Source organism: Erpetoichthys calabaricus, chromosome 4 (genome assembly GCF_900747795.2).
Source record: "Erpetoichthys calabaricus chromosome 4, fErpCal1.3, whole genome shotgun sequence".
In the NCBI taxonomy this organism is placed as follows: domain Eukaryota; kingdom Metazoa; phylum Chordata; class Cladistia; order Polypteriformes; family Polypteridae; genus Erpetoichthys; species Erpetoichthys calabaricus.
The window spans coordinates 48700859-48724126 of NC_041397.2; the positions used below are offsets into that span (position 1 = coordinate 48700859).

At 39.0% G+C, this 23268-nt stretch overlaps 1 protein-coding gene across 1 annotated transcript in view; it reads right to left on the minus strand.

Annotated features, from left to right (window-relative positions):
- Positions 1-23268, minus strand: part of eif2s3 (eukaryotic translation initiation factor 2, subunit 3 gamma) — a 61408-nt gene that overhangs the window by 31820 nt on the left and 6320 nt on the right. The window contains exon 2 of the mRNA XM_028799424.2: positions 12202-12265. Within this exon, the coding sequence (XP_028655257.1) occupies positions 12202-12265 (64 nt within the window). The remainder of the gene's footprint in view (positions 1-12201; positions 12266-23268) is intronic.

The window sequence follows — 23268 nt, forward strand, 5'->3', positions numbered from 1 at the left end:
CAAAAACAAAAAAAAACCCAAAAAACCACACAACCAGATGTACACAATGTAAACACCATTCATGAAGCAAAAGTCTTACATTTACATATTATACAAGTTCATATTTCTTCCTTGTAAATAAAACCCTTACGCACCTGGCGCCTCATTTATAAAACGGATTCAGACCATGAATATATGTATACATACACACGCCCACAAAAAAAGATTTATAACAACTGCCGTACACACATTTATACACAATTTACCCTTTATAAATCACAATCACCTTGTAAATATGCATAAATGAATGCACTTTAGCATGCTCCATATACAGTATGGATGTTTCAGGGTGGCATTCAATCAGCCGAATACATTATGCTATCCTAATGCTACAGAGCTTCTTTGGCCTCCCTCTTGATGCATCAAGACCCCACCACCTGCATTTAAGAGTATCTGGCTATGTTCTGCAACAGAGAGCACAAGATAACGCAGGGCATTATAGCATCTCTCATCGGAGTTCTGGGGGTCCATGAAAGGTCTAAGACGCCAGCATCTGAGTAGGAAATGACCATCATGTGGCTTGATTGCTGATACAATGAATAGTGCAAGCCATATGAAACACTGAGTGTTGAGAAAGTTACCTTACCAAAAAGCCTACCACCACATACAATACCTTCACTTCTTCCAAAGCTACTTTGTCATAAAAATAAATGAATCATAGTTTGACACAAGGCCACTGAGCCATAATGTTTGTCAGCTACATCTAGGCACCACAGATTACTTGTACATTAATGGAATATAACAATAAGCAGTTTCATTCTCACCAAGTGATTCTGGGAGTTGCACACATACTTCTGCACATATTATACTTTATTGCCATAGTAAAGGAGGCAATAGCATGAACTAAAGCCAGCCTATATAAGGGGTGTGTGTGTGTGTCGGAGGGGAAATCATAGCAGTATGACCTCTATGACTTCAAAACAGTTTAAGTTGCATAGCCTTCTCTCCTGATTGCAACCGTTAAGTATGTACAATATCCATCCACATCCTGCACAAGTGCACCCTATAAAAGTGAAGTATCTGCATGGTCATCTTGTATTCAGTCTAGATCTGACAGCTGGATGAGCAAGTGCTTGTTAGGACAGTAAACCTTAATTCCTGAAGAGTCACACATATCCACTATGATGCCAGCATTTTGGGGATTTCTGTACCAGAAGTAAACTGTAGTGTAGAAGAACTATGGGTTGCCACATAATTGTGCATTAAATTTACAAAAGTTTGTCCAAATGTGACTTGTTTGCCAAGTGAATTGCCTTCCATTATTTATCACACTTTTTATTACAGCAGTATATGAAACAATGCTATTGAAATATTATGGAGCACTTTCATTTCTGTGGCACATAAATGTTAGCTTCTGGGATGGAAGGTGAGGAAAACTATGAAACAGTCCATCTGAGAGAACCGATAAAGACATGCATAAGATTGTGAGAGACAGAAGAGGAAATGACAGAAATGGCACGTAAGGTGAAGACAATGTGGCACTAAATTCAAATGTTAAAATGAAAACAGGCACAGGGCAAGTGAATTGGTTGGAAGTGTGTACATCTGTGTCCGTGTTATACACAAAATACAGTTTGAATGGCAATGAATAACTCCTCTGTACCTAATTGCATGTTCACTGTTATGGCATAAATTGAATCCAAATCTGTAGCAGAGGTACAAAAGACCATTTTGTATTAACTTTAACAAGACCTGGCCAGAAAAAATTCCTTCACGTCTCACTGTTAGAAAGTGGTCTAAAAAGTCTCTATGAACTGGTATTCTAAAGTGTGTACTAACATATAAATTGTGCCTTGTTACCCTAACATTACTTTTATTTATTTATTTATTTTTTTGCTTTTTTAGCTGCTGGGAGTGTTCACAGCATGAAGCATATTTGACTTGTGCATTGTGAAGTGAATAGTGTACCCTCTAATGGAAAGTGATGCTTGAAAACAGACCTTAACAAAAACAGGATTGTCTGTGCACACTAGTGTTTGAGCAGTACTAAAATTTTGACTTTGGTATTGATACCAGCTTTCGGACCTCTTATCAGTACTGAAGCAAAATATCTCCCGACCATATTCCTCCATCCCCTTTAAAAGGCACTTGAGTCTAGTTCATACAATAGTTGGATTAAAGGTGGAGTGTGGGGAACATACATATGTGAGTAAATTGTTTGACTTTTTTTCTTTTCACAGTACAGTTAGCTGATCTATTGATATCATTCTCAAAAATAGATGAATAGATAGAAAGTGACCAGACATTCTCTTTCTCTCTCTCTTTTTGGGGCTTGATACAGTTGTCTGGCTGATATACAATATAACATGCAAAAAATTCCCTGGATTTTTGTCTTAAACCGTGTAAGCAAACAGTAGACCTACAGCTTTTGTCCAATCCATTTGCAACACATACATGTTCTGTAGTCAGTGTTACTAACATGCAGTGCAGGGCTTGTTTGGGGGGAAAAAAAGCATATATCGCCGATTGAATCAAGTGATAGCTTGGAGGACAGGGCAGAGCCTTGTTCTTACTCAATACCAATGCAAAATAAAAAAGGTGCCCAATAAACTACAATACGCATTTGCAAACAAGTAAAATAATAATAGCTCCACCACCCCTAATGTTTCAATAGGGCATAACTAGTGGGAAGTCAAATGTGCATTTAGAAGAGCAAGAGCTTGATGTCCAACTTACACTTCACATTTGCTTTCATTTCACAAAACTACTTTAAAGTTATAGTGATCATCAGCATTAGTGACAGACAATTTGTATTGAGAAGAATTAATATTGATAGCTTTGGTATCCAAGGGCCTCTTGATATAAATTTTTTTTTTTTTTTTTGTTCAGGGGTGAGAATGTAGCGGTGATCTATTTTCCAAAAGTGTAGGTAAGGTATCTCTGGTGAAGTGGAAGGCAAATACGCTCAACCGTCAAATGTTGCCACTGTATCGTGTTCAGCTCTTGATGGGAGAGCGTCCCTCGTGTGGGGAGAACAGCATGTGGCCGTGATATATCTGCCAATGAGCTGTTACCCTCTAAAACACATGTAGCTGTGATCTCTCTTTCAAAAAACGTCAAAACTCTGTAACTAAAAATGAGAGCTGGTCTCAGTACGACAGGCTGGTGTAAGAAATGCGGGTGTGATAAAGTCCAAACGACTGCAGATACGATCAGATGTCTGGCCACGGGAGGTGCCGCTGTTAACTCCACAGTGGTACAACTTTGTTTGTAAACTCCCCTTTCCAATAGCGATGTAAGGATTAATTTCAAACACAATCTGAACTCTGAAAGTACTTTTAATTCCTGTTGCTGTGGTCTGTAAACAAAATTAAATACATACACTAAGTTACAACGTTACGTACAATTACGCATTTTAAATACTCTGAACGTGCAAGTTTAACAAACATTTGAACCTCTTTATATCAAATTATCTATGATAAACTTACTTTTCCGCAAGGACGCACAGCATTAATGGCTTGAGTGATAGGAGAAAAGGACAAACTATTCTCATAACGTGCAGCAAGTAAACGAAGGTATGAAAAACATGTGAAGCCTGAACTTTGACCCGGAAATATTCTGCCATTAGAGGTCGCAATTCAACCTGACAAAGGACTTTCTGACAGTAACAATCTCTAAATGATAATGTCTGCTGAACAAACTGGCATTGTTAGCTAAGCGGAGGCAAGGTACACTCCAACATGTGGTGAGAGGTAGATCGACTCGAACGGTGGCTGGCATGTGAGTGGGGTTGGCCCCGCCCGGCTCCCTACTCCAGAGGTCCCACCTCCCACTCCCTTTGGTGCGCAGCCTGTCACTCGGATTTGCACATATAAATTGGCACTGCAACCGAACTATGATACTTAATGCAATGAAGTTGCAAAATCAACCAGAATGTTCAAACAAATTAAAGAAAAAACCCGATCTAAATCTGTTAAGTAGTTCTGTTATGAAAAGCGGACAGACAAGACGCTGGATTTTTTTTTTTCTTAAAAAAAAAAAAATAAAAAAAAAAAATAAGCCCACACCACACACACCTTTAAGGACCCTGCAAGTCCCAAAACAGTTTAGTTAATAATTGAATATAAACACATTTAAAATGATCAAATTGTTTCATAAAAAAAAAAAATGAGTAAATGATCCAATGAATATACAGATGTGAAGTTTTGATTATATCCCTGACACTTTTAAAAAGAAATTTGCCCATCCTTACAGACATGTTACATACCACTAAATCAAGCAATTAAATATATGCAATTCATTCACGCACATGCAAGATTAGAGCCAATCTCAGCTCAGCAGACCATGCTGCTAAGCCTGAACACATGAAGGTAGGGCAACACAGATATGAAGGGATCAAACACCAGCACTCCAACCAGTAATCTCTATGGTGCACATGCCCTAACATAACAGACGCATGTTATCTTTTCCAATATCTATATATAATCTTCATTTGGATCTTGATCTTTGTTTGTCCGCGAATGAGTTAGAAGAAGAAGCACTAGATGGCAGTAGACAGACCGCTAAAACATAGGTATTGCATTAAAAATCTCCTCCAGGCTTATACTACTGAAGACTGTAGTACTCCAGTCAAACCTCAAAACACAGACATTCAAACTAAACAAATTGTTGTGCTTTAAATTAACTAATATTTATATATAATCTTCATTCGGATCTTGACCTTTGTTTGTCCGCGAATTCCACGCATGTGTAGACCACATTCCAGTTTAGTACGTTATTGTTACTCACGGATGTCAACAATGTGCCGGAATAACGAAAGGGGTGGTGGACAGTATTACGCTGGTTAGCTCCTGAGGCCTGGTTAGAGAATGAGATTGCTGAAGATAAAAGGTACATGCCTACATAACATATGAATGAAAGAAAGACAGTGGGTAAAATGAATGACAACGTAACAGCACGTTCCGGAAATTATTATTGTTACGTTGTAGCCGGCGAGTGCTGCGCGTCTCACAGTTGTATCCTGGCTTGCTCACATGTCAGTGAAGTGATCCCTATTTATGCTTTAAAGAGCCTGGATACCTATGTGTCCCCCTTTTATAACCATTGCTCAGTGTATATTGCCTTACTCTTTGGATTGCCACAAAGCAACCTGCGAGATTGGAGAAAGGTTGAGAAGAGATCGTGAGAGGAAACGACAGCGTCGTGAAAACAAGACGGACTGTGAACGGAGAGAAGCAGAAATGCTCTACACCACCACATAATTACAATTCGAACAGTGATTCCGAGTAGGCCGTTCCTATCGAATCAATGTCCAAGGGTTTTGTTTTGTAATTTTGTTTCCCTTATAAAAAATCATAATGCTGTGCGACGAAGGGCCCAGTTTACGACTGGCAGCCGTGTTTAAACAGGGAGCCCTTCACAGACAACTTTAACACGCGTAACGTAGTTGGGCGCACATGGCTAGTTGTATATGATTATTCAGTGAAGCCATATAGATAAGAATGGTAATAAATCCTATTGGGAGTTATTTTTTATTCATCAAAACTGACTGTACGTTCAGCACCACAGGAGTAAAGTCAACTCGCTCACTTGTGTTCACTACTGTTAGATTTTAGTCCATTACCCAGAGGAATGAAAACCTCTAGTCTACAGGGCCAATACAGCACATGTGAAAGCTGAAGACAAGCCAAGTGCAAAATTACTCTACTTCCAGTTACAAAAGTATTGAACGGCTGGTACCACACGGTTTTAAAAATTGGGCTTTTCGTTACTTTTTCAGTAACGGTATGTCACTCAATCCTAGTGTATAAAAAAGTGACAAGAACAAAATAAAAACTAGATTCACATGACCTGTGCGGCACATATGAAGTCCAGACAAAAATTACTCAAAATTAAACAAACACACTAAATTCAGTTATTTTATTCTTCCCCCAACTATGAGACTTTTTGGTCACTGTGGCCAGAAGACTTGAACTCACTGTCCATTTAGCTTTATACAAACAGAGGCACTGCTAGTCTATTCAGCTAGTATTTAGTCTTCATTATAATCTTTATTTGGCACGTTTTTATTCACAGCACCTTAAATGCTGTAAAACAAGTATGGGGGTTTACCAGGTAACTACTAAGTTCACAAATGTTAAAGCAGCAAAATTTTTAAGCAAACCACAAGGGGCATAGGATGTAGTTAGTTAAAAAAAAAAAAAAATAATGCAGCTGGTATAAAGTTAACAGGGTGCATTGATCTGATTGAATACGTTTGTAGTGCAGAAGGATATAAGTTGAGTGCTTTTGGGGGGGGTACCGCTAACAATGAATAACAGATGGGACTACGCAAATGAGGTCTTTTCCATCCTTTACAAATACAGCACAAATGTAATAAACATGACCTTAATATTTTTAATTACACCTTATTATTTTAGGTATTAAGGATCAAGTCAACAGCCACACAAGACAGAAATCAATTGTCTGACACCACATGCTGGCTGAGGCAGTTAAGTGTGCATTGTTGACAGTAAAAAGGCTCGTTTTTCACTCCATTATTAGGATAGTGACACTTATTTTCCATTTGCATTATTAAGAATAGGGCGGCACAGTGGCGCACTGGTACCGCTGCTGCCTCGCAGTTAGGGGACCTGGGTTCGCTTCCTGGGTCTTCCCTGCGTGGAGTTTGCGTGTTCTCCCCGTGTCTGCGTGGGTTTCCTCTGGGCGCTTCAGTTTCCTCCCACAGTCCAAAAACATGCAGGTTAGGTGGATTGGCGATTCTAAAATTGGCCCTAGTGTGTGCTTGGTGTGTGGGTATGTTTGTGTGTGTGTCCTGCGGTGGGTTGGCACCCTGCCCGGGATTGGTTCCTGCCTTGTGCTGGCTGGGATTGGCTCCAGCAGACCCCCCGTGACCCTACAGGTGCTGGTCAAAAAATTAGAATATCATGAAAAAGTTGATTTATTTCAGTAATTCCATTCAAAAAGTGAAACTTGTATATTAGATTCATTCATTACACACTGACTGATGTATTTCAAATGTTTATTTCTTTTAATTTTGATGATTATAACTGACAACTAATGAAAGTCCCAAATTCAGTATCTCGGAAAATTAGAATATTGTGAAAAGGTTCAATATTGAAGACACCTGGTGCCACACTCTAATCAGCTAATTAACTCAAAACACCTGCAAAAGCCTTTAAATGGTCTCTCAGTCTAGTTCTGTAGGCTACACAATCATGGGGAAGACTGCTGACTTGACAGTTGTCCAAAAGAAGACCATTGACACCTTGCACAAGGAGGGCAAGGCACAAAAGGTCATTGCTAAAGAGGCTGGCTGTTCACAGAGCTCTGTGTCCAAGCACATTAATAGAGAGACGAAGGGAAGGACAAGATGTGGTAGAAAAAAGTGTACAAGCAATAGGGATAACTGCACCCTGGAGTGGATTGTGAAACAAAACCCATTCAAAAATGTGGGGGAGATTCACAAAGAGTGGACTGCAGCTGGAGTCAGTGCTTCAAGAACCACCACGCACAGACGTATGCAAGACATGGGATTCAGCTGTCGCATTCCTTGTGTCAAGCCACTCTTGAACAAGAGACAGCGTCAGAAGCGTCTCGCCTTTGGACTGCTGCTGAGTGGTCCAAAGTTATGTTCTCTGATGAAAGTAAATTTTGCATTTCCTTTGGAAATCAAGGTCCCAGAGTCTGGAGGAAGAGAGGAGAGGCACAGAATCCACATTGCGTGAGGTCCAGTGTAAAGTTTCCACAGTCAGTGATGGTTTGGGGTGCCATGTCATCTGCTGGTGTTGGTCCATTGTGTTTTCTGAGGTCCAAGGTCAACGCAGCTGTCTACCAGGAAGTTTTAGAGCACTTCCTGCTGCTGACGAACTTTATGGAGATGCAGATTTCATTTTCCAACAGGACCTGGCACCTGCACACAGTGCCAAAGCTACCAGTACCTGGTTTAAGGACCATGGTATCCCTGTTCTTGATTGGCCAGCAAACTCGCCTGACCTTAACCCCACAGAAAATCTATGGAGTATTGTGAAGAGGAAGATGCAATACGCCAGACCCAACAATTCAGAAGAGCTGAAGGCCACTATCAGAGCAACATGGGCTCTCATAACACCTGAGCAGTGCCACAGACTGATCGACTCCATGCCACGCTGCATTGCTGCAGTAATCAAGGCCAAAGGAGCCCCAACTAAATATTGAGTGCTGTACATGCTCATACTTTTCATGTTCATACCTATCAGTTGGCCAACATTTCTAAAAATCCTTTTTTTGCATTGGTCTTAATTGATATTCTAATTTTCCGAGATACTGAATTTGGGACTTTCATTAGTTGTCAGTTATAATCATCAACATTAAAAGAAATAAACATTTGAAATACATCAGTCTGTGTGTAATGAATGAATCTAATATACAAGTTTCACTTTTTGAATGGAATTACTGAAATAAATCAACTTTGTCATGATATTCTAATTTTATGACCAGCACTTGTATGTTCGGATTCAGTGGATTAGAAAATGGATGGATGGATTATTAAGAAAATCTGAGCACAATACAGTCAATCTTAGTTTAAGAGCAAATTGGGATAGGATTAGATGTAGAATGACACTTGTAGCATACCAGAAAAAAAAGGGAAAAAAAGCATTAAGGCAGAAAAAAAAAAGCCCAAAGAGAGATGGGATAATCACTAAGGGCTATTCAAGCACACAAAAGGGCTAGTGGCTAAAAAATGGCTCAAAGAGCAAGCAGCTGACACAAGAAAAATGAAAGCAACTGAATAGCTGGTCAGACAAATGACTAGACGAGGCTACATGGTTAGTGAACATTTTTGAATGAAAAATGATGACAAGTCAATGTTAGGGTGTTTCTTCAATAACAATGTTGACTAATCACCAATTATTATAATACACCATTTAGTACATTTTAATTGTTCAACTTGTTAAATAGAAACACTCAGTGATGAAACATATATACAGTAGAGACTGGCAATGACACTGTGTGTTCTAGCCTCTGGCATCAACTAAAATGGTGACTGCATAAAGCGTTTGAACACTCAGTGGAGTTTTCAGAGGTTCTACTACAAAAGATTCCTGTAACATCTCTATGTAGGATAGGCTTGGAATTGCTTTGCTACTTCAGTGCCTGGACATTTCACCCTCACAAAAGGAGCCATGAATTCTGATCCACAAGTAAGCCCGCGATTCGCTAGTAAATCGGATATCCAAGAATGGCAATCAGTTTCTGTTCCGTCCGATATTTGGATGGATGACATATCATGGAGGATGGGTGCGTCTGGGGAAATGTCATTTAATTAAATAAGCATATCTGTACTAAAGCGGTTTCGTTTTGTGGAGACGTGATTCCGTTGCCTTTGCTGACACCGACTGCTGGCAGAGTGGACCACAGCAAGTTTAGTTTACAGGTTGTGGTGTTCGCGTGCCAGCCACGGAGTCTGGGAAGCCGCTGGGTTAGAGTCTGTGACCGTTATGTGATCTATATTACTGGCACAGTGGATTAGAGCAAGTGTAGCTCACAGGTTGTGTTGTTTGGGTGCCACCTACTGACTCTGGAAAGCCGCTGCGTTTGACTCTGGGGCGGGCGCCACAGCGCAGTACGTTGTGTTATTTGGGCGCCACCTACTGACTCTGGGAAGCCGCCGCGTTTTGGAAAGCCGCTGCGTTTGACTATGGACTCTGGGGCGGACGCCAAGGCCGCAGTGCACATGCGCCTCGGTGCGTCCGCCGTGCATATATTAACTGTGGTTTAGTAAGATAAGATGTCACAGACATCTTTAAAAAAAGTATTGGGTCTTCAGTCCAGAACTTGAAAGGCAGCTAGGGCTTATAGCAACACAATGATACATAACATACTCAATATTAGGTTTAAGTTTTAGAACGACCTAGACCAGGGGTCGGCAACCCGCGGCTCTGGAGCCACATGCGGCTCTTCAGCCTCCTTGCAGTGGCTCCCTTTGGCCTTGACAAAAAAATAAAAACCATGAAAATGAATAATGGCAATTTCTTAATTTAACTTGTATTTATATATATATATATGTTTATTTACTACTACTACTACTGTTATACATTTTAACATCTAATTTAGAGAGTTTAATTCTGCGTGGACAGAAGCATTTGCCTTCACCGCCAACGACGCTGGCTTACCGGTGTGCTTAATATGTGGCGATAAATTATCGAACAACAAAAAATGTAACGTTGAAAGACATTTTCAAAACAAGCTCTCAGCATTCACTGAAAAATACCCAAGTGAAGATAAGCGAAAGAGAGCAATTTCGGAACTGCAACGGAAAGCTGAACAGAGCAAACATACTTTCAAAAAGTGGATCACTTCTACACAGTCAACTACAGCCGCTAGTTTTGTGGCAGCTCAACAGATCGTAAGGAGGGGTAAGCCGTTCACAGACGGAGAATACATGAAAGAATCGTTCATAAAAATATCAGAGCATCTATTCTCCGACTTTAAAAACAAACGGGAAATTGTTCAGAAAATGCAAGCTGCATTTAGAGAAAGATTCAGTGAGTTCAGAAAGGAAAAACACACACTCTCTCCTTCCCTGTCACACCCCTGGACATCGACCCATCCCTGCTGAACACATCCGCATTCACAGGAGTAAGCCCGATCTAGAAATTGAACTGGATGACATAGCAGATAAAGATTAATGGGTGTTCAAGTTCAAATGCCTGACAGCGGATCTTGAAGAAGTCACCCGTCAGAAGGCTACTCTCGCTAAAGAGCACAAATGGAGTGATATTGAAAACCTCCCCAAACCTGACAAATTTGTTTTCGACACATGGAGTGCCATTCCCGAAACGTATATGAACATGAAAAAATATGCATTTGGAGTCCTGTCCATCTTTGGCACAACATACTTAAGTGAGCAAGTTTTCTCAAGCATGAACTTCATAAAGTCCAAATATCGCTCCTGCCTCACACATGAGAGCCTGCAGTCCTGTGTGAAGGTCAAAGTCACATTGTACAGCCCCGACATAGAGATGATCAGCAGCGAACTTCAGAAACAGAAGTCACTTTAAACAGGTGACAACAATAGCATTTAATAGGCTATTATTTTTCAGAAAAACAAAACACATTCATTTCGGACCCGGAGCTGATGTAGGTTTTTTTGTATATTCAGGTGCTTCAGTTGATTCAGCACACTGAAATGGAATTTAATGTTTACTTTTTTAAAGCTGCTAAGCTACAGCTAAATGTTTTATTTATATTAAAGTGGGCTAGTTTTTATTTTAATTTTACACAGGTATAGGAAGGACCCAAATAGGCCTGCATAGTTCAGTTTAATTTATTTCAAAGTAGCCCTACACATGCACACTGCACTTCTGTTTGTTGTATTCCGTGGTTGTAACATGTAAAATCTAAAAAAAGATTAAAACTTTTAAAAGTTTATAAGCTGTGTTATGTTTTGCGGCTCCAGAGTATTTTTCTTTGGAGGAAGAGGGGGCAAAATGGCTCTTTTGATAGTGAAGGTTGCAGACCCCTGACCTAGACCAAGTCCAGACTTGTATCTCAGAGATGTTGTTCACATAATAAAAATCAATAGTTGATTCGACCTGATGACCTTCAGGAAATCTTATCCTGTATAACACTGAATTGTTATTTTATGAAATGAAAGGTGACGTTTTATAGTAGAGGTCCTTAAAATGGAATGGAGACTGGAATTTAATCTCCCCTACACCTAATCAAGCACTTAAGTAATATGGTGTTGTAGCATTAAAAGTATGGAACAACCATTACTTGTTACTTACAGGCACAATAGTGAGGCAAATGCTACAAAATACCTGCAATTAAATCAAAACCCTGGGTTTGAAAGCTAAATAGATTGCTATTATTAATGGTACCCCCTAGCAACCATTTTTTCCTCCTTTGACAACCATTTTATTAAAATACTGTTTTATTCATACATACTAGTAACGGATTAGTAATAGTTGTGCATATTTATGATAACATGAAATGCAGTGCTCTATGTTTGAGGAATTGAAAAGATGAGATAATCTGAGCTTTTCAGTTTCTCTAATTGCAATATTATATGCTTATTGTATTAATCATATTAAAATCAGCAGATTCTGGTTTGTCGTTTAAAAATAAAATATAAATGGAAAGCTATAAAAAAACTTGGCTTTAAATTTGATCAGGCAAGCTTAAATGGAATTTGATGCCAGGCACTTGACCTGTTTGAAGAAAGAAAAAGCAACTTACCAATGTTAATTGTGGCTTGCCTACTGATGACTTCTGGAGAAAGGGGAGTCAGTTTAGTCACATCCTGAAGAAAAAAAAAAGACATTTATTAAATTTCAAACATAAGACATGACCTAGCAGATCAAAAAAATTATGCTAAAATTAAAAAAACATTAAGCAGATTAGTGTTTCTCAAACCTTTTGCTACTATAGCTTATAAAACTGATTCAAATTTTGCAGAGAAAAGGCAACATTGGATTTCTACCTAGGCATAATGACATTGTGGAGATGCATTTTAAATGTTATGTGTAAATGTAATCCTGCTAAATTACACATGGATATATTTCATAAAAAATACCTGCATTTAGGTGTAAGGGGGCATGATGGCACATTAACTGCATTGTGAGGGAATGTCAGTTACAGCACTACGGTCATGTAGCACGATTCCCCCAGTGTGATCCAGCTCACAGGTTCCTCATTGTTGATGACCCAAGTAGCTGGGCCAGGCCAAGGGGATGCCCATGTAACACCTGGCTGCGGCAGATAGAGGGTCATTTCAGGAGGATTTGACTGGACCACGTGTCTGCCAACCAGGATTCTGAGCCATTTCATCCTGTGGTGGGTGTGGCAACACTCTACCAGTGCATGCTCCTCAACCTGACCTGACCAGTAAAGGGGTGTACATGCAGGAGTGTGATTTGGGGTGAATAAAGCTAAATGGTGCAATTTAAGTCATGTTGCTACTTTCAGAAACAAATAATACGCAAACTCTGTTTACTTCTTGTAAAAGATGATGTTGGCATAAAAATGACAACTACTTCTGGATTTATTGTCTAGTCTGCCACCTCATTTAATTAGGTTAAATACTCCTGTATATATTCAAATATATTTAAAACTAGTGTGGGGCGTTATGACCAAAATTCTATATCACGGTATTTTTTCAAAATTATACCGGTTTCACGGAATTGGACGGTATTTTTTTCCCCATGCATAAGTGGATGTTAACCACATTTTCCACTGCAATTACTGGCTAAGAATAACCTATTCCACTGTCATGAGAGTTGTACATTGTACAAAAAAACATTTTAATGTGCACACAAGTATTAATACAGGTTTGCATGGCCCCATAAGGTGATAGTTTTCAAGGGGGTGCAAGGGGGTGGCACTAATGAAGAGAAGGAATCGCACTGCATGACAGATGCAGTCAAAATATAGAACCTTTTTATTGAACAATGTTTGCAAACAACAAACTAAAATTTTGACAACATATTTTCAACCATCCAAAGAGGCATTTAGATGTAATAAAATATCCAGAGATGCTTGTCAAAAGTTGTATTGCACTGAACATGTCTTAGAAAAGGAATAGTTAATATTTTCTGTAAACCAACTACACTTTGTTTATGTTAACAATCTCTGTCCACTGACATGTTAGTCACTTTTTAAACAACTTTACCATCATTAAACTGCATAATATTTAAACTAATAAATAATAATAAAATAATGGCGGCACGGTGGCGCAGTGGTAGCGCTGCTGCCTCGCAGTTAGGAGACCCGGGTTCACTTCCCGGGTCCTCCCTGCGTGGAGTTTGCATGTTCTCCCCGTGTCTGCGTGGGTTTCCTCCGGGCGCTCCGGTTTCCTCCCACAGTCCAAAGACATGCAGGTTAGGTGGATTGGCGATTCTAAATTGGCCCTAGTGTGTGCTTGGTGTGTGTTTGTGTGTGTCCTGCGGTGGGTTGGCACCCTGCCCGGGATTGGTTACCTGCCTTGTGCCCTGTGTTGGCTGGGATTGGCTCCAACAGACCCCCGTGACCCTGTGTTCGGATTCAGCGGGTTGGAAAATGGATGGATGGATAATAATAAAATAAATTATAGTGCAACTTCCAATAATAATACTATTACTTCCAAGACTTCAAGCCCAGGTGCATTACACAGTATTCACCAAATAAAAATAAAATAAAAACAAAACAAGTGCAACTTGGTGATGACATCTTTACCAACTAAACCATCATTAAGGCAAACTGCATTAATATGGACCTTGCTTCAAGCTAAGCTATATACATAAATAATAAAACTGCAACTTGCATTTATAATTCTATTTGTGGTATAGCCCTATGGAAGTGTATTAGGGTCACGGTAAAGAAAAAAAAAAAAAACTGTCAAGATTAAAGTCAACATTTCCACTTTATTCTTGTAGTTTATTTTGTCATTAAAGTAGAATGTTGTAAACAAAACTTCATCCTAAAAATCAATGTTTCATTTACTAGATTTTCTCAAACCCCGTCATAAGTTAATGTAGCACATTACATGCTTTGTGTTAAGTGTTCCCCGACCCAGTTGTTAATCGCTACTATCTTCTTAAACTGACTTCCTCTTGAACTAAGAGGTAGCGATCGCCGCACAGAATATACATTTCATGATATTCCTGCTCTCTGAAAATGTAGAATGCCAAGATAATTTTTTATGATGAAATGAATCAAAACAGGTGTTAAACATGCACGGTAGTGTGGTGGTAGTGCTGCTCCCCTGCAGTAAGAGGTCCCCAGGTGTACGTTCAGTGTAGAGAACTTTATGGCAGGTGTGACGAGGTTCCAAAAAACTGGATGTATGAATGGGTATGGCACAGGTTTAACTTAAATATTGTGTAAATGTTGGGTTTGTGATCTGGTGGTCGAAGACACGAACACAGAATTCAATGGATGTTCTTCTGAGCGGGCTTTCTTTATTGCATGCGTGCCGTCTCTTTCTGACGTACTAAACCCCCAGTTCCTATCCTTCCTTTTTCTTTCTCCATATAACGAAACGCCACACGATAAACGTCCTTGTGAAATTAGAACTAGTTATAAACCACGGAGTGTTCAGAACTTTAAAAAAAAAAAAAAAAAAATCTTTGTTACACATGTTTAAATTATGCCATCCTTTCAGGGTTGCATCCATTCCAGCAAGCATTGTGTGCAAGGCAGGAGGAAATCCTGAACGTGGCGCCAGCACATTGCAAAGTGAATACGAGCATTACATACACTAGCAGGGTTAATATAGCATCATAAAACCGGCCATTCTACACGACTTTGAAAGGAAACTGAAGCACGCAGAGTAAACCCACCAGAAAAACATGCAAATTCAAAGCAGGGAACACCCGGGACCACCTTGCTATGAGGCAGCAGTGCAACCTCTATGCCACCGTGCCCCCACATGATTAATACATGCTTTAATGCATTTCATCATGAAAATTATATCAAGTATTTACCTTAGCATTCTAAATGTTCAGGGAGCAGGAATATCATGAAATTAATGTATTCTGTATGCTGTCTGCGCCTCCTCTTAGTGCAAGAGGAAGTCAGTTTAAGAAGCATATAGTGATTAACATTTCTCCGGGAACACAACACAAAGCATTTAATGTGCTACATAACTTATGACGGGGTTTGAGAAAATCTAGTAAATTAAATATTAATTTTAAGATGAAGTTTAGTTTACGATGTTCTACTTTAAAAATAAATTACGAGAATAAAGTCAACATGTTGACTTTAATCTCGACAAACGGCGAGAATAAAGTAGAAATGTCGATTTTATTCTCGTCATAAGCGTCGACATTAAAGTGGAAATGTCGAGAATAAAGTCAACATGTCGTCACACTATTACACAGTACCCAGGTACATTACACAGTATTGAAAAAAATAAAACAAGTACAACTTGGCTTGCAGTATTATCCAGTAGTATAGAAACAGTATTCACATTTGAACATAATGGTCCACATCAGACCTTTTAAATCCAATCTCCAGACAACAGACGTGACTCCTTTTTCCAGCAAAAGTTCTTGTGTGTGTCATCATGTTCAACTTTATCGTCTGCTACAGCTTCAGTTTCGGAATGTTCTCTGTCCATTTTCACTGCGCAATAATTACACTACCGCATGTACTCCGTTTTATGCTTGTTTAGCAGTGAAAAAGAGCCCCCGCGTAACACCTCCACTAATGTAAGTACTCCACTGCATGTGTTTAGCGGTGTAGCAGTGAAAAGGTCCCCCTTAAACTGTTTCCCGCTGCACCACGTTTCAAACGTTGTTTAGGCAATTTATATCGGTGTTGAGGTATAAGAAAAATCCATATCATAACAAAAATAAAAAACGGTTTTCAGTATGAACCGGTACAATCGCCCAGCACTATTTAAAACTATTAAAAATTTTAGGATATTAAATCGACCCTTAGGTTTAACGCTAACAGAGCAATAGATGGGCTGCTAGTCTTCAGTCCTGGGCTTTATTGTTATTTACAAAAACCAAGTTACACAAACGGCTAATAACGCTGAGTGTCATGTGAACAATTAGACAGCTTAAGTCCACAAACGGCACCATTCCCAACCTCTTGGTCAGACAACCTTATATTTAATAAAGTGGATCGCATAAGCACCACTTTGCACATACAGTTAAATGCCTTCCTTGGAGAAAGTCTGAAGTATCTTTAAGTCAACTGGGGCTTGAAAACTGAAGGATGAGCCGAGTACCCTTTACATATCAAGTTTTTCATACTGAAAAGACAATATTTCATTCTTGTTGACTCCAATTTCTTTTCACTCCTGTGTCAAACTGCCAATAATCAAATACATATTGGTGGCATACCTGAATTATTTTTTCCTCAAATGTGCCACTGCTCATGGGGTATAAGCATTTCCTGGACTTTGGGAGAGTCGCACAGTACCCACATGTGGCATACCAATGACCAACCATACATAAAATTATAGGTTCACAACTGGTCTGGTACCTAAAAAAAAAACAAATTCCAGAACACACCTAGCCCTAACAGCATGTTTTGGTGGCCAGATATGTACTCAGTGGCTTTGCACACTGGTAGTACTCCAATGAATTTGCTCAATGTATTCCATAAAATACATTTTATTTTAATCTTCAAATAATATACATGCTTCTTCCTGTTATTTCAAATGCTTTGAATACAAAGAAAATTCTTTGCTTAAAACATCAATCAGCAAAAACATTTCTAAATAATGTCCAATGCTTTGTTGCAGAAATGCACATTCCCAGCAGGCAAGAATGTGAACACTTGTGAACTATTACAATAAAACCCAGGAAACCCATCTATGTCAATTCAGGTTAACTGGGGGCTGAAAACGACCCTAGACAGGAAGCCTGTTTATTATATAAAACACACACATGCACAAAGTAAAGCACAAAATGTCCTGCGGGCAATTTTATCACCATTTCACTTAAAGTGAATGCCTTTTGATGATGTGGGATTGCTTGGGATGGTATTAACAAAACAAGGTGTGACACTTAATGCCAAATATTTCCAACAGTAATTGACATCAAAGTATCAAGTTATGGCATGCCACCACAAACCACATATGTGATAAAACTATGCTGGACTTAGTTTAACTGCTCTCTTGGAGCTAGCTCCTGATAACACCTCAAGCACGAAGATACTGAACTTGAGAAGGAGGTAGTTCATGTGCATCATAATATTGAGCTGCAAAAAGAAAAATGTTTTGTTTGTTAAACATTGTTTAAGGTTATAAGCCACAGATTTAGAGGTCTAACCGTTTTCAGTGTTTTATGATAATGGACTGAAACAATGATGCCTTTGAGTGGCAAGTAGGAGATTTGACGTCCTTGGCATGTGGTTAACCTCTTGGTCAGAGTTTCAGTAGATCCAGCTGCCACTATCCACATGATATGTATAAGTACAGGCAGAGCAGAATTATCAAGGTGACACACATATTGCTCAGATGTTTGTGTTAGATAAAGGGGCAAATGTTTGTGGGACCAGTACTGCCAAAATGGGGTACATCAGAAACGAATGGGCAATGATACATTGGGAAGTCTTATGAATAGTTTAGTTGAGAACTGTGTAAATCTAAAGAAGCATGGTTAGGGAGATTAGGACACGACAGATTAAAAAGTCATGAAACGTGGAATAGAGTAAAAAAAAATAATAAGTGGAGACTATGACTGTATCTGCTTCAAATGGGTAACAACCCTCATCTTAGGGAGGATATCTGGATTAGATGAAAAGACACAGTAGCAAGCATAGTGGCCTCAAGCTGCAAGTGTATTATAGATAAAAAAAGTGTCAATTTGAAACTTTTTAACAATATCCAAAACTTTACAGGTTAATATCAACAGTATCTACAAAGCAGGAAAAAATCAGTCATGAAAGTAAGGAGAACTACAACATCCCATACTGTTTAATGATAACACCCTCTCATGAAAGCAAATGTAAAGCTTTCAAAATTCTAATTTCCTTTTATTACAACAATTTAATACCCCAACTGTAAGTGCCTCTTCACCAAACTTGCCTTGTCCCACAATTAGTCACCATCTTATGCGCCTTCCAGTTTGAGATATAATGCCTAAAAAACACAAGGTGTAATTATATATATCCAGGCCATCTTTATTAAAATATTGCTGCATTTGTAAAAAAGAAAAAATGACAAATTATATGAACTCTGACTTGATAATGCAACAGTCCCATTTCTCTGGGAGAGTCTAGCTATTTATTTTAAATGTGACTTCCCACTGGAAACTTCAGAAATAATAGGCAAATTGAAGGCAGACTTGTTCTATCTCTTGCTCACTCTTCTCAGCTTCTCACTGCCTTGCTAACTAATCAGTATTCCCTGATGTAAAACATCACAATATGTTTACACCGTAGGACTCATGCAACAGTATCATGTGTGCTTGAAGATTTGCAGATGCACAAGTTTTAAAAAAAACAATGTAGCAAAGCATAGTACCAGCATGAGTTGCTCATATACATTTCAACTTCTTTCCATGGATGCTTTTATGGCTTGCTGTCCTGAGAAGGACTTTTGCACCCAGCTGTCAGTACTAGTCTGATGGGTGTAGAGTGGCCACACATGTGCTTAAGATTTTGATGGCTCTTATATTTAAATAACAGTTGCCTAGAACTGTTAGGATTCTCTCTTTTCTTTTTGATAGTGCAGCAAAAAAAAAAAAAACTACATGGAAAAATACATGCAACATCAAGAAATATTAACCCAAGTTTGAATATTAACATTTTTATATGAATATTCTAACCTTATCTTTTGACTAACTTGACAACTATAATGATCAGTAATACGTAAGATGTGATTAATGATATACAGCATATGTATATATGAACAGTAACATAGCATAGTGTGTAACTATTAACACCTTCTGAACAAACCAGAATGACTAAAAAAAAGAAGTTACAAAAAAAGAAAACTTATGACTTGGCAGTCACAAATAGACATTACGCAGGTACACTGCTGCTGATATAAAGGAATCACAGCAGCGTTTCTTGACACTCATCTGAATAATTTGTTGACTGAAAGTATTCTGTGTTAGCTTGTTTGAGTAGGCACATGCATCAATGTTTATAACGGCACTCAATTCTGTTTTAATTCTCTCCTTCATTACTACCTCCAGGGGGTCCAGAGCGCGTCATATAACGAAGCATGTGCTTTTTATTAGTTTGTTGATTCAGTGGGCCTTTCTTGAAGTTACGTTACCAGCACAGTTTACCACGGTGTAGAAAATTGCACAGGCCATCACAGCGTAGGAGATGTGAAGAGTGTCATTACTGATATTAAATGAATGTGGTCTCCTATGGGAGTGGAAGATAGGGGGATAACATAAAAGAGCCAATTCTGCCTTTTCTTATACAGATGCTCTTGTTACGAGACTAGTCCAACCTGTCGTTGATGCAGACCCCTAACTACTGGTACGAGCACACCTCATCTACAGCCACTCCTTGAAGTGTCCAGACATAGAAGCTCTTTGTTACAGTGAAAGTCAATAACCAGGTCCTTGGTTTTGCTGATGTTAAGTTGCAGACAATTCTCTCTGCACCAAGAGAGAAACAAATCTATAGGACTCTGTCTCATCCCTCTTATCAATACACCCCATAGATCTGAGAGTTAACTGGATATCAAAAATATAAATACAGTCATATGAAAAAGTTTGGGAACCCCTCTTAATTCTTTGGATTTTTGTTTATCATTGGCTGAGCTTTCAAAGTAGCAACTTCCTTTTAATATATGACATGCCTTATGGAAACAGTAGTATTTCAGCAGTGACTAAGTTAATTGGATTAACAGAAAATATGCAGTATTAATCATAACAAAATTAGACAGGTGCATAAATGTGGGCACCCCAACAGAGATAGTACAACAACACTTAGTTGAGCCTCCTTTTGCAAATATAACAGCCTCTAGACACCTCCTACAGCCTTTGATGAGTGTCTGGATTCTGGATGGAGGTATTTTTGACCATTCTTCCATAGAAAATCTCTCCAGTTAGTTAAATTTGATGGCTGCCGAGCATGGACAGCCTGCTTCAAATCATCCCATAGATTTTCAATGATATTCAAGTCAGGGGACTGTGACGGCCATTCCAGAACATTGTACTTCTCCCTCTGCATGAATTCCTTTGTAGATTTCAAACTGTGTTTTGGGTCATCGTCTTGTTAGAATATCCATCCCCTGCGTAACTTCAACTTTGTGACTGATGCTTGAACATTATCCTGAAGAATTTGTTGATATTGGGTTGAATTGATCTGACCCTCGACTTTAACAAGGGCCCCAGTCCCTGCACTAGCCACACAGCATGATAGAACCTTCACTAAATTTGACAGTAGGTAGCAGGTGTTTTTCTTGGAATGCAGCGTTCTTCTTCCGCCATGCAAAGCGCTTTTTGTTATGACCAAATAACTCAATTTATGTCTCATCAGTCCAAAGCACTTTGTTCCAAAATGAATCTGGCTTGTCTAAATGAGCATTTGCATCCAACAAGCGACTGTTTGTGGCATGAGTGCAGAAAGGGCTTCTTTCTCATCACCCTGCCATACAGATGTTCTTTGTGCAAATTGCGATGAATTGTAGAACAATGTACAGATACACCATTCAGTCGACTAAATTACTGTAACGCACTCTTCTCAGGACTACCCAAAAAAGATAAATCGTTTGCAACTAGTGCAGAATGCAGCTGCTAAAATCCTAACCAGGAAAAGAAAATCCGAGCACATTTCTCCAGTTTTGATGTCACTACACTGGTTACCTGTGTCATTCAGGATTGACTTTAAAATTCTGCTTATGGTTTATAAAGCCTTAAATAATCTCACCCCATCTTACATATCGGAATGTCTGACACCTTATATTCCAAATCGTTACCTCAGATCCTCAAATGAGTGTCTCCTTAGTATTCCAAGAGCTAAACTTAAAAATAGTGGTGAGGCGGCCTTCTGCTGTTATACACCTAAAATCTGGAATAGCCTGCCAATAGGAATTCGCCAGGCTAATACAGTGGAGCACTTTAAAAAAACTGCTGAAAACACATTATTTTAACATGGCCTTCTCATAACTTCACTGTAATTTAAATCCTGATACTCTGTATATCCAATTCATTATAATAACTATTCATGGTGGCTCTAAAATCTGTACTAACCCCTACTCTCTCTTCTGTTTCCTTTTCCGGTATCGTGCGCCACCATCTACTCAAAGCACCGTGATGTTCCAACAATGATGGATGGATTAAAAGCCAGAAGTCTGTATGACCATCAGCATCAAGTGACTCCGTGAGAACCCTAACTACAAAGAGGACTATTCAATTTATGTTAGGTAGAATGCCCGGAGGGGACTGGGTGGTCTCGTGGCCTGGAACCCCTGCAGATTTTATTTTTTTCCTCCAGCCGTCTGGAGTTTTTTTTTTTTTTGTTTTTTCTGTCCACCCTGGCCATCGGACATTACTCCTTTTCTATGTTAACTAATGTTGTCTTATTTTAATTTCTTATTTTGTCTTTTATTTTTCTTTTCTTCATTATGTAAAGCACTTTGAGCTACTTTTTGTATGAAAATGTGCTATATAAATAAATGTTGTTGTTGTTATCTGCAGCAAGATGTTCTTGCAGGTCTTTGGAGGTGATCTGTGGGTTGTCTGTGACCATTCTCACAATCCTGTGAATATGCCGCCAGACCGGGGTTTAACAGGAACTGTGCCTGTGGCCTTCCATTTCCTGATTACATTCCTTACAGTTCAAACTGACAGTTTAAACCTCTGAGATAGCTTTTTGTAGCCTTCCCCTAAACCATGAGACTCAACAATCTTTGTTTTCAGATCTTTTGAGAGTTGCTTTGAGGATCCCATGCTGTCACTCTTCAGAGGCGAGTCAAAGGGAAGCACATCTTGCAATTGACCACCTTAAATACCTTTTCTCATGATTGGACACACCGGTCTATGAAGTTCAAGGCTTAACGAGCTAATCTAACCAATTTGGTGTTGCAAGTAATTAGTATTGAGCAGTTACATGCATTCAAATCAGCCAAATTGCAAGGGTAACCAAATTTTTGCACAGCCAGTTTTTCACATTTGATTTAATTTCATACAGTATAACTAAATACTGCTTCACTAGAAATCTTTGTTCGGAAAAGACCCCAGTACTCAGATGTTCCTAGGAAATGAAAAGCATACTACTGTCATCTTTTTTGTTGAGAGTAAATTATTATGCAGGCTGAGAGAGGTTCCCAAACTTTTTCATATGATTGTAAATTGGTCAGGTTTGCCAATGACAAACACAGTGGTATGGCAGTTATCCTATAGTCAATACACTCATTAATCAGATCTAGACAGAATTTTGACGAGAAAATATGTTTAAGATTAAACTTAATGCAAATAAAATTGCTCTTATTGTTATTATACAATAAAAACAAATTTGATTTGCGTCTGTAACAGCTGCTGTAAATTTACAGTGCTTGTCAAAGTTAGTGGTTTTTTTTTTTTTTCCAGTTTTATTCTCTCACTCACGTTCACGCTCCCACAACACCTCCCTGCGCCCCTCAAACCCCCGATCCGACGCTGTTTTCAGATAAAAGATGTGTACTTGACTGAAAAGAATTGTGGATGTCAGTAGTGCGGCTGTTACAGATGCAAATCAAATGTATGTTTTTATTTTATAATATTAACAATAAGAGCAGCTCTCTACTCAAAACGGTAAACTTGAGAAGCTGCCACCATCGAACCCAGAAGCTCTTGATTGGGAGTCAGCAGTTCTTAGCATTGCAATACGCAAGCTGTTGTATCAACTGCCTACCGTAACCTGTTT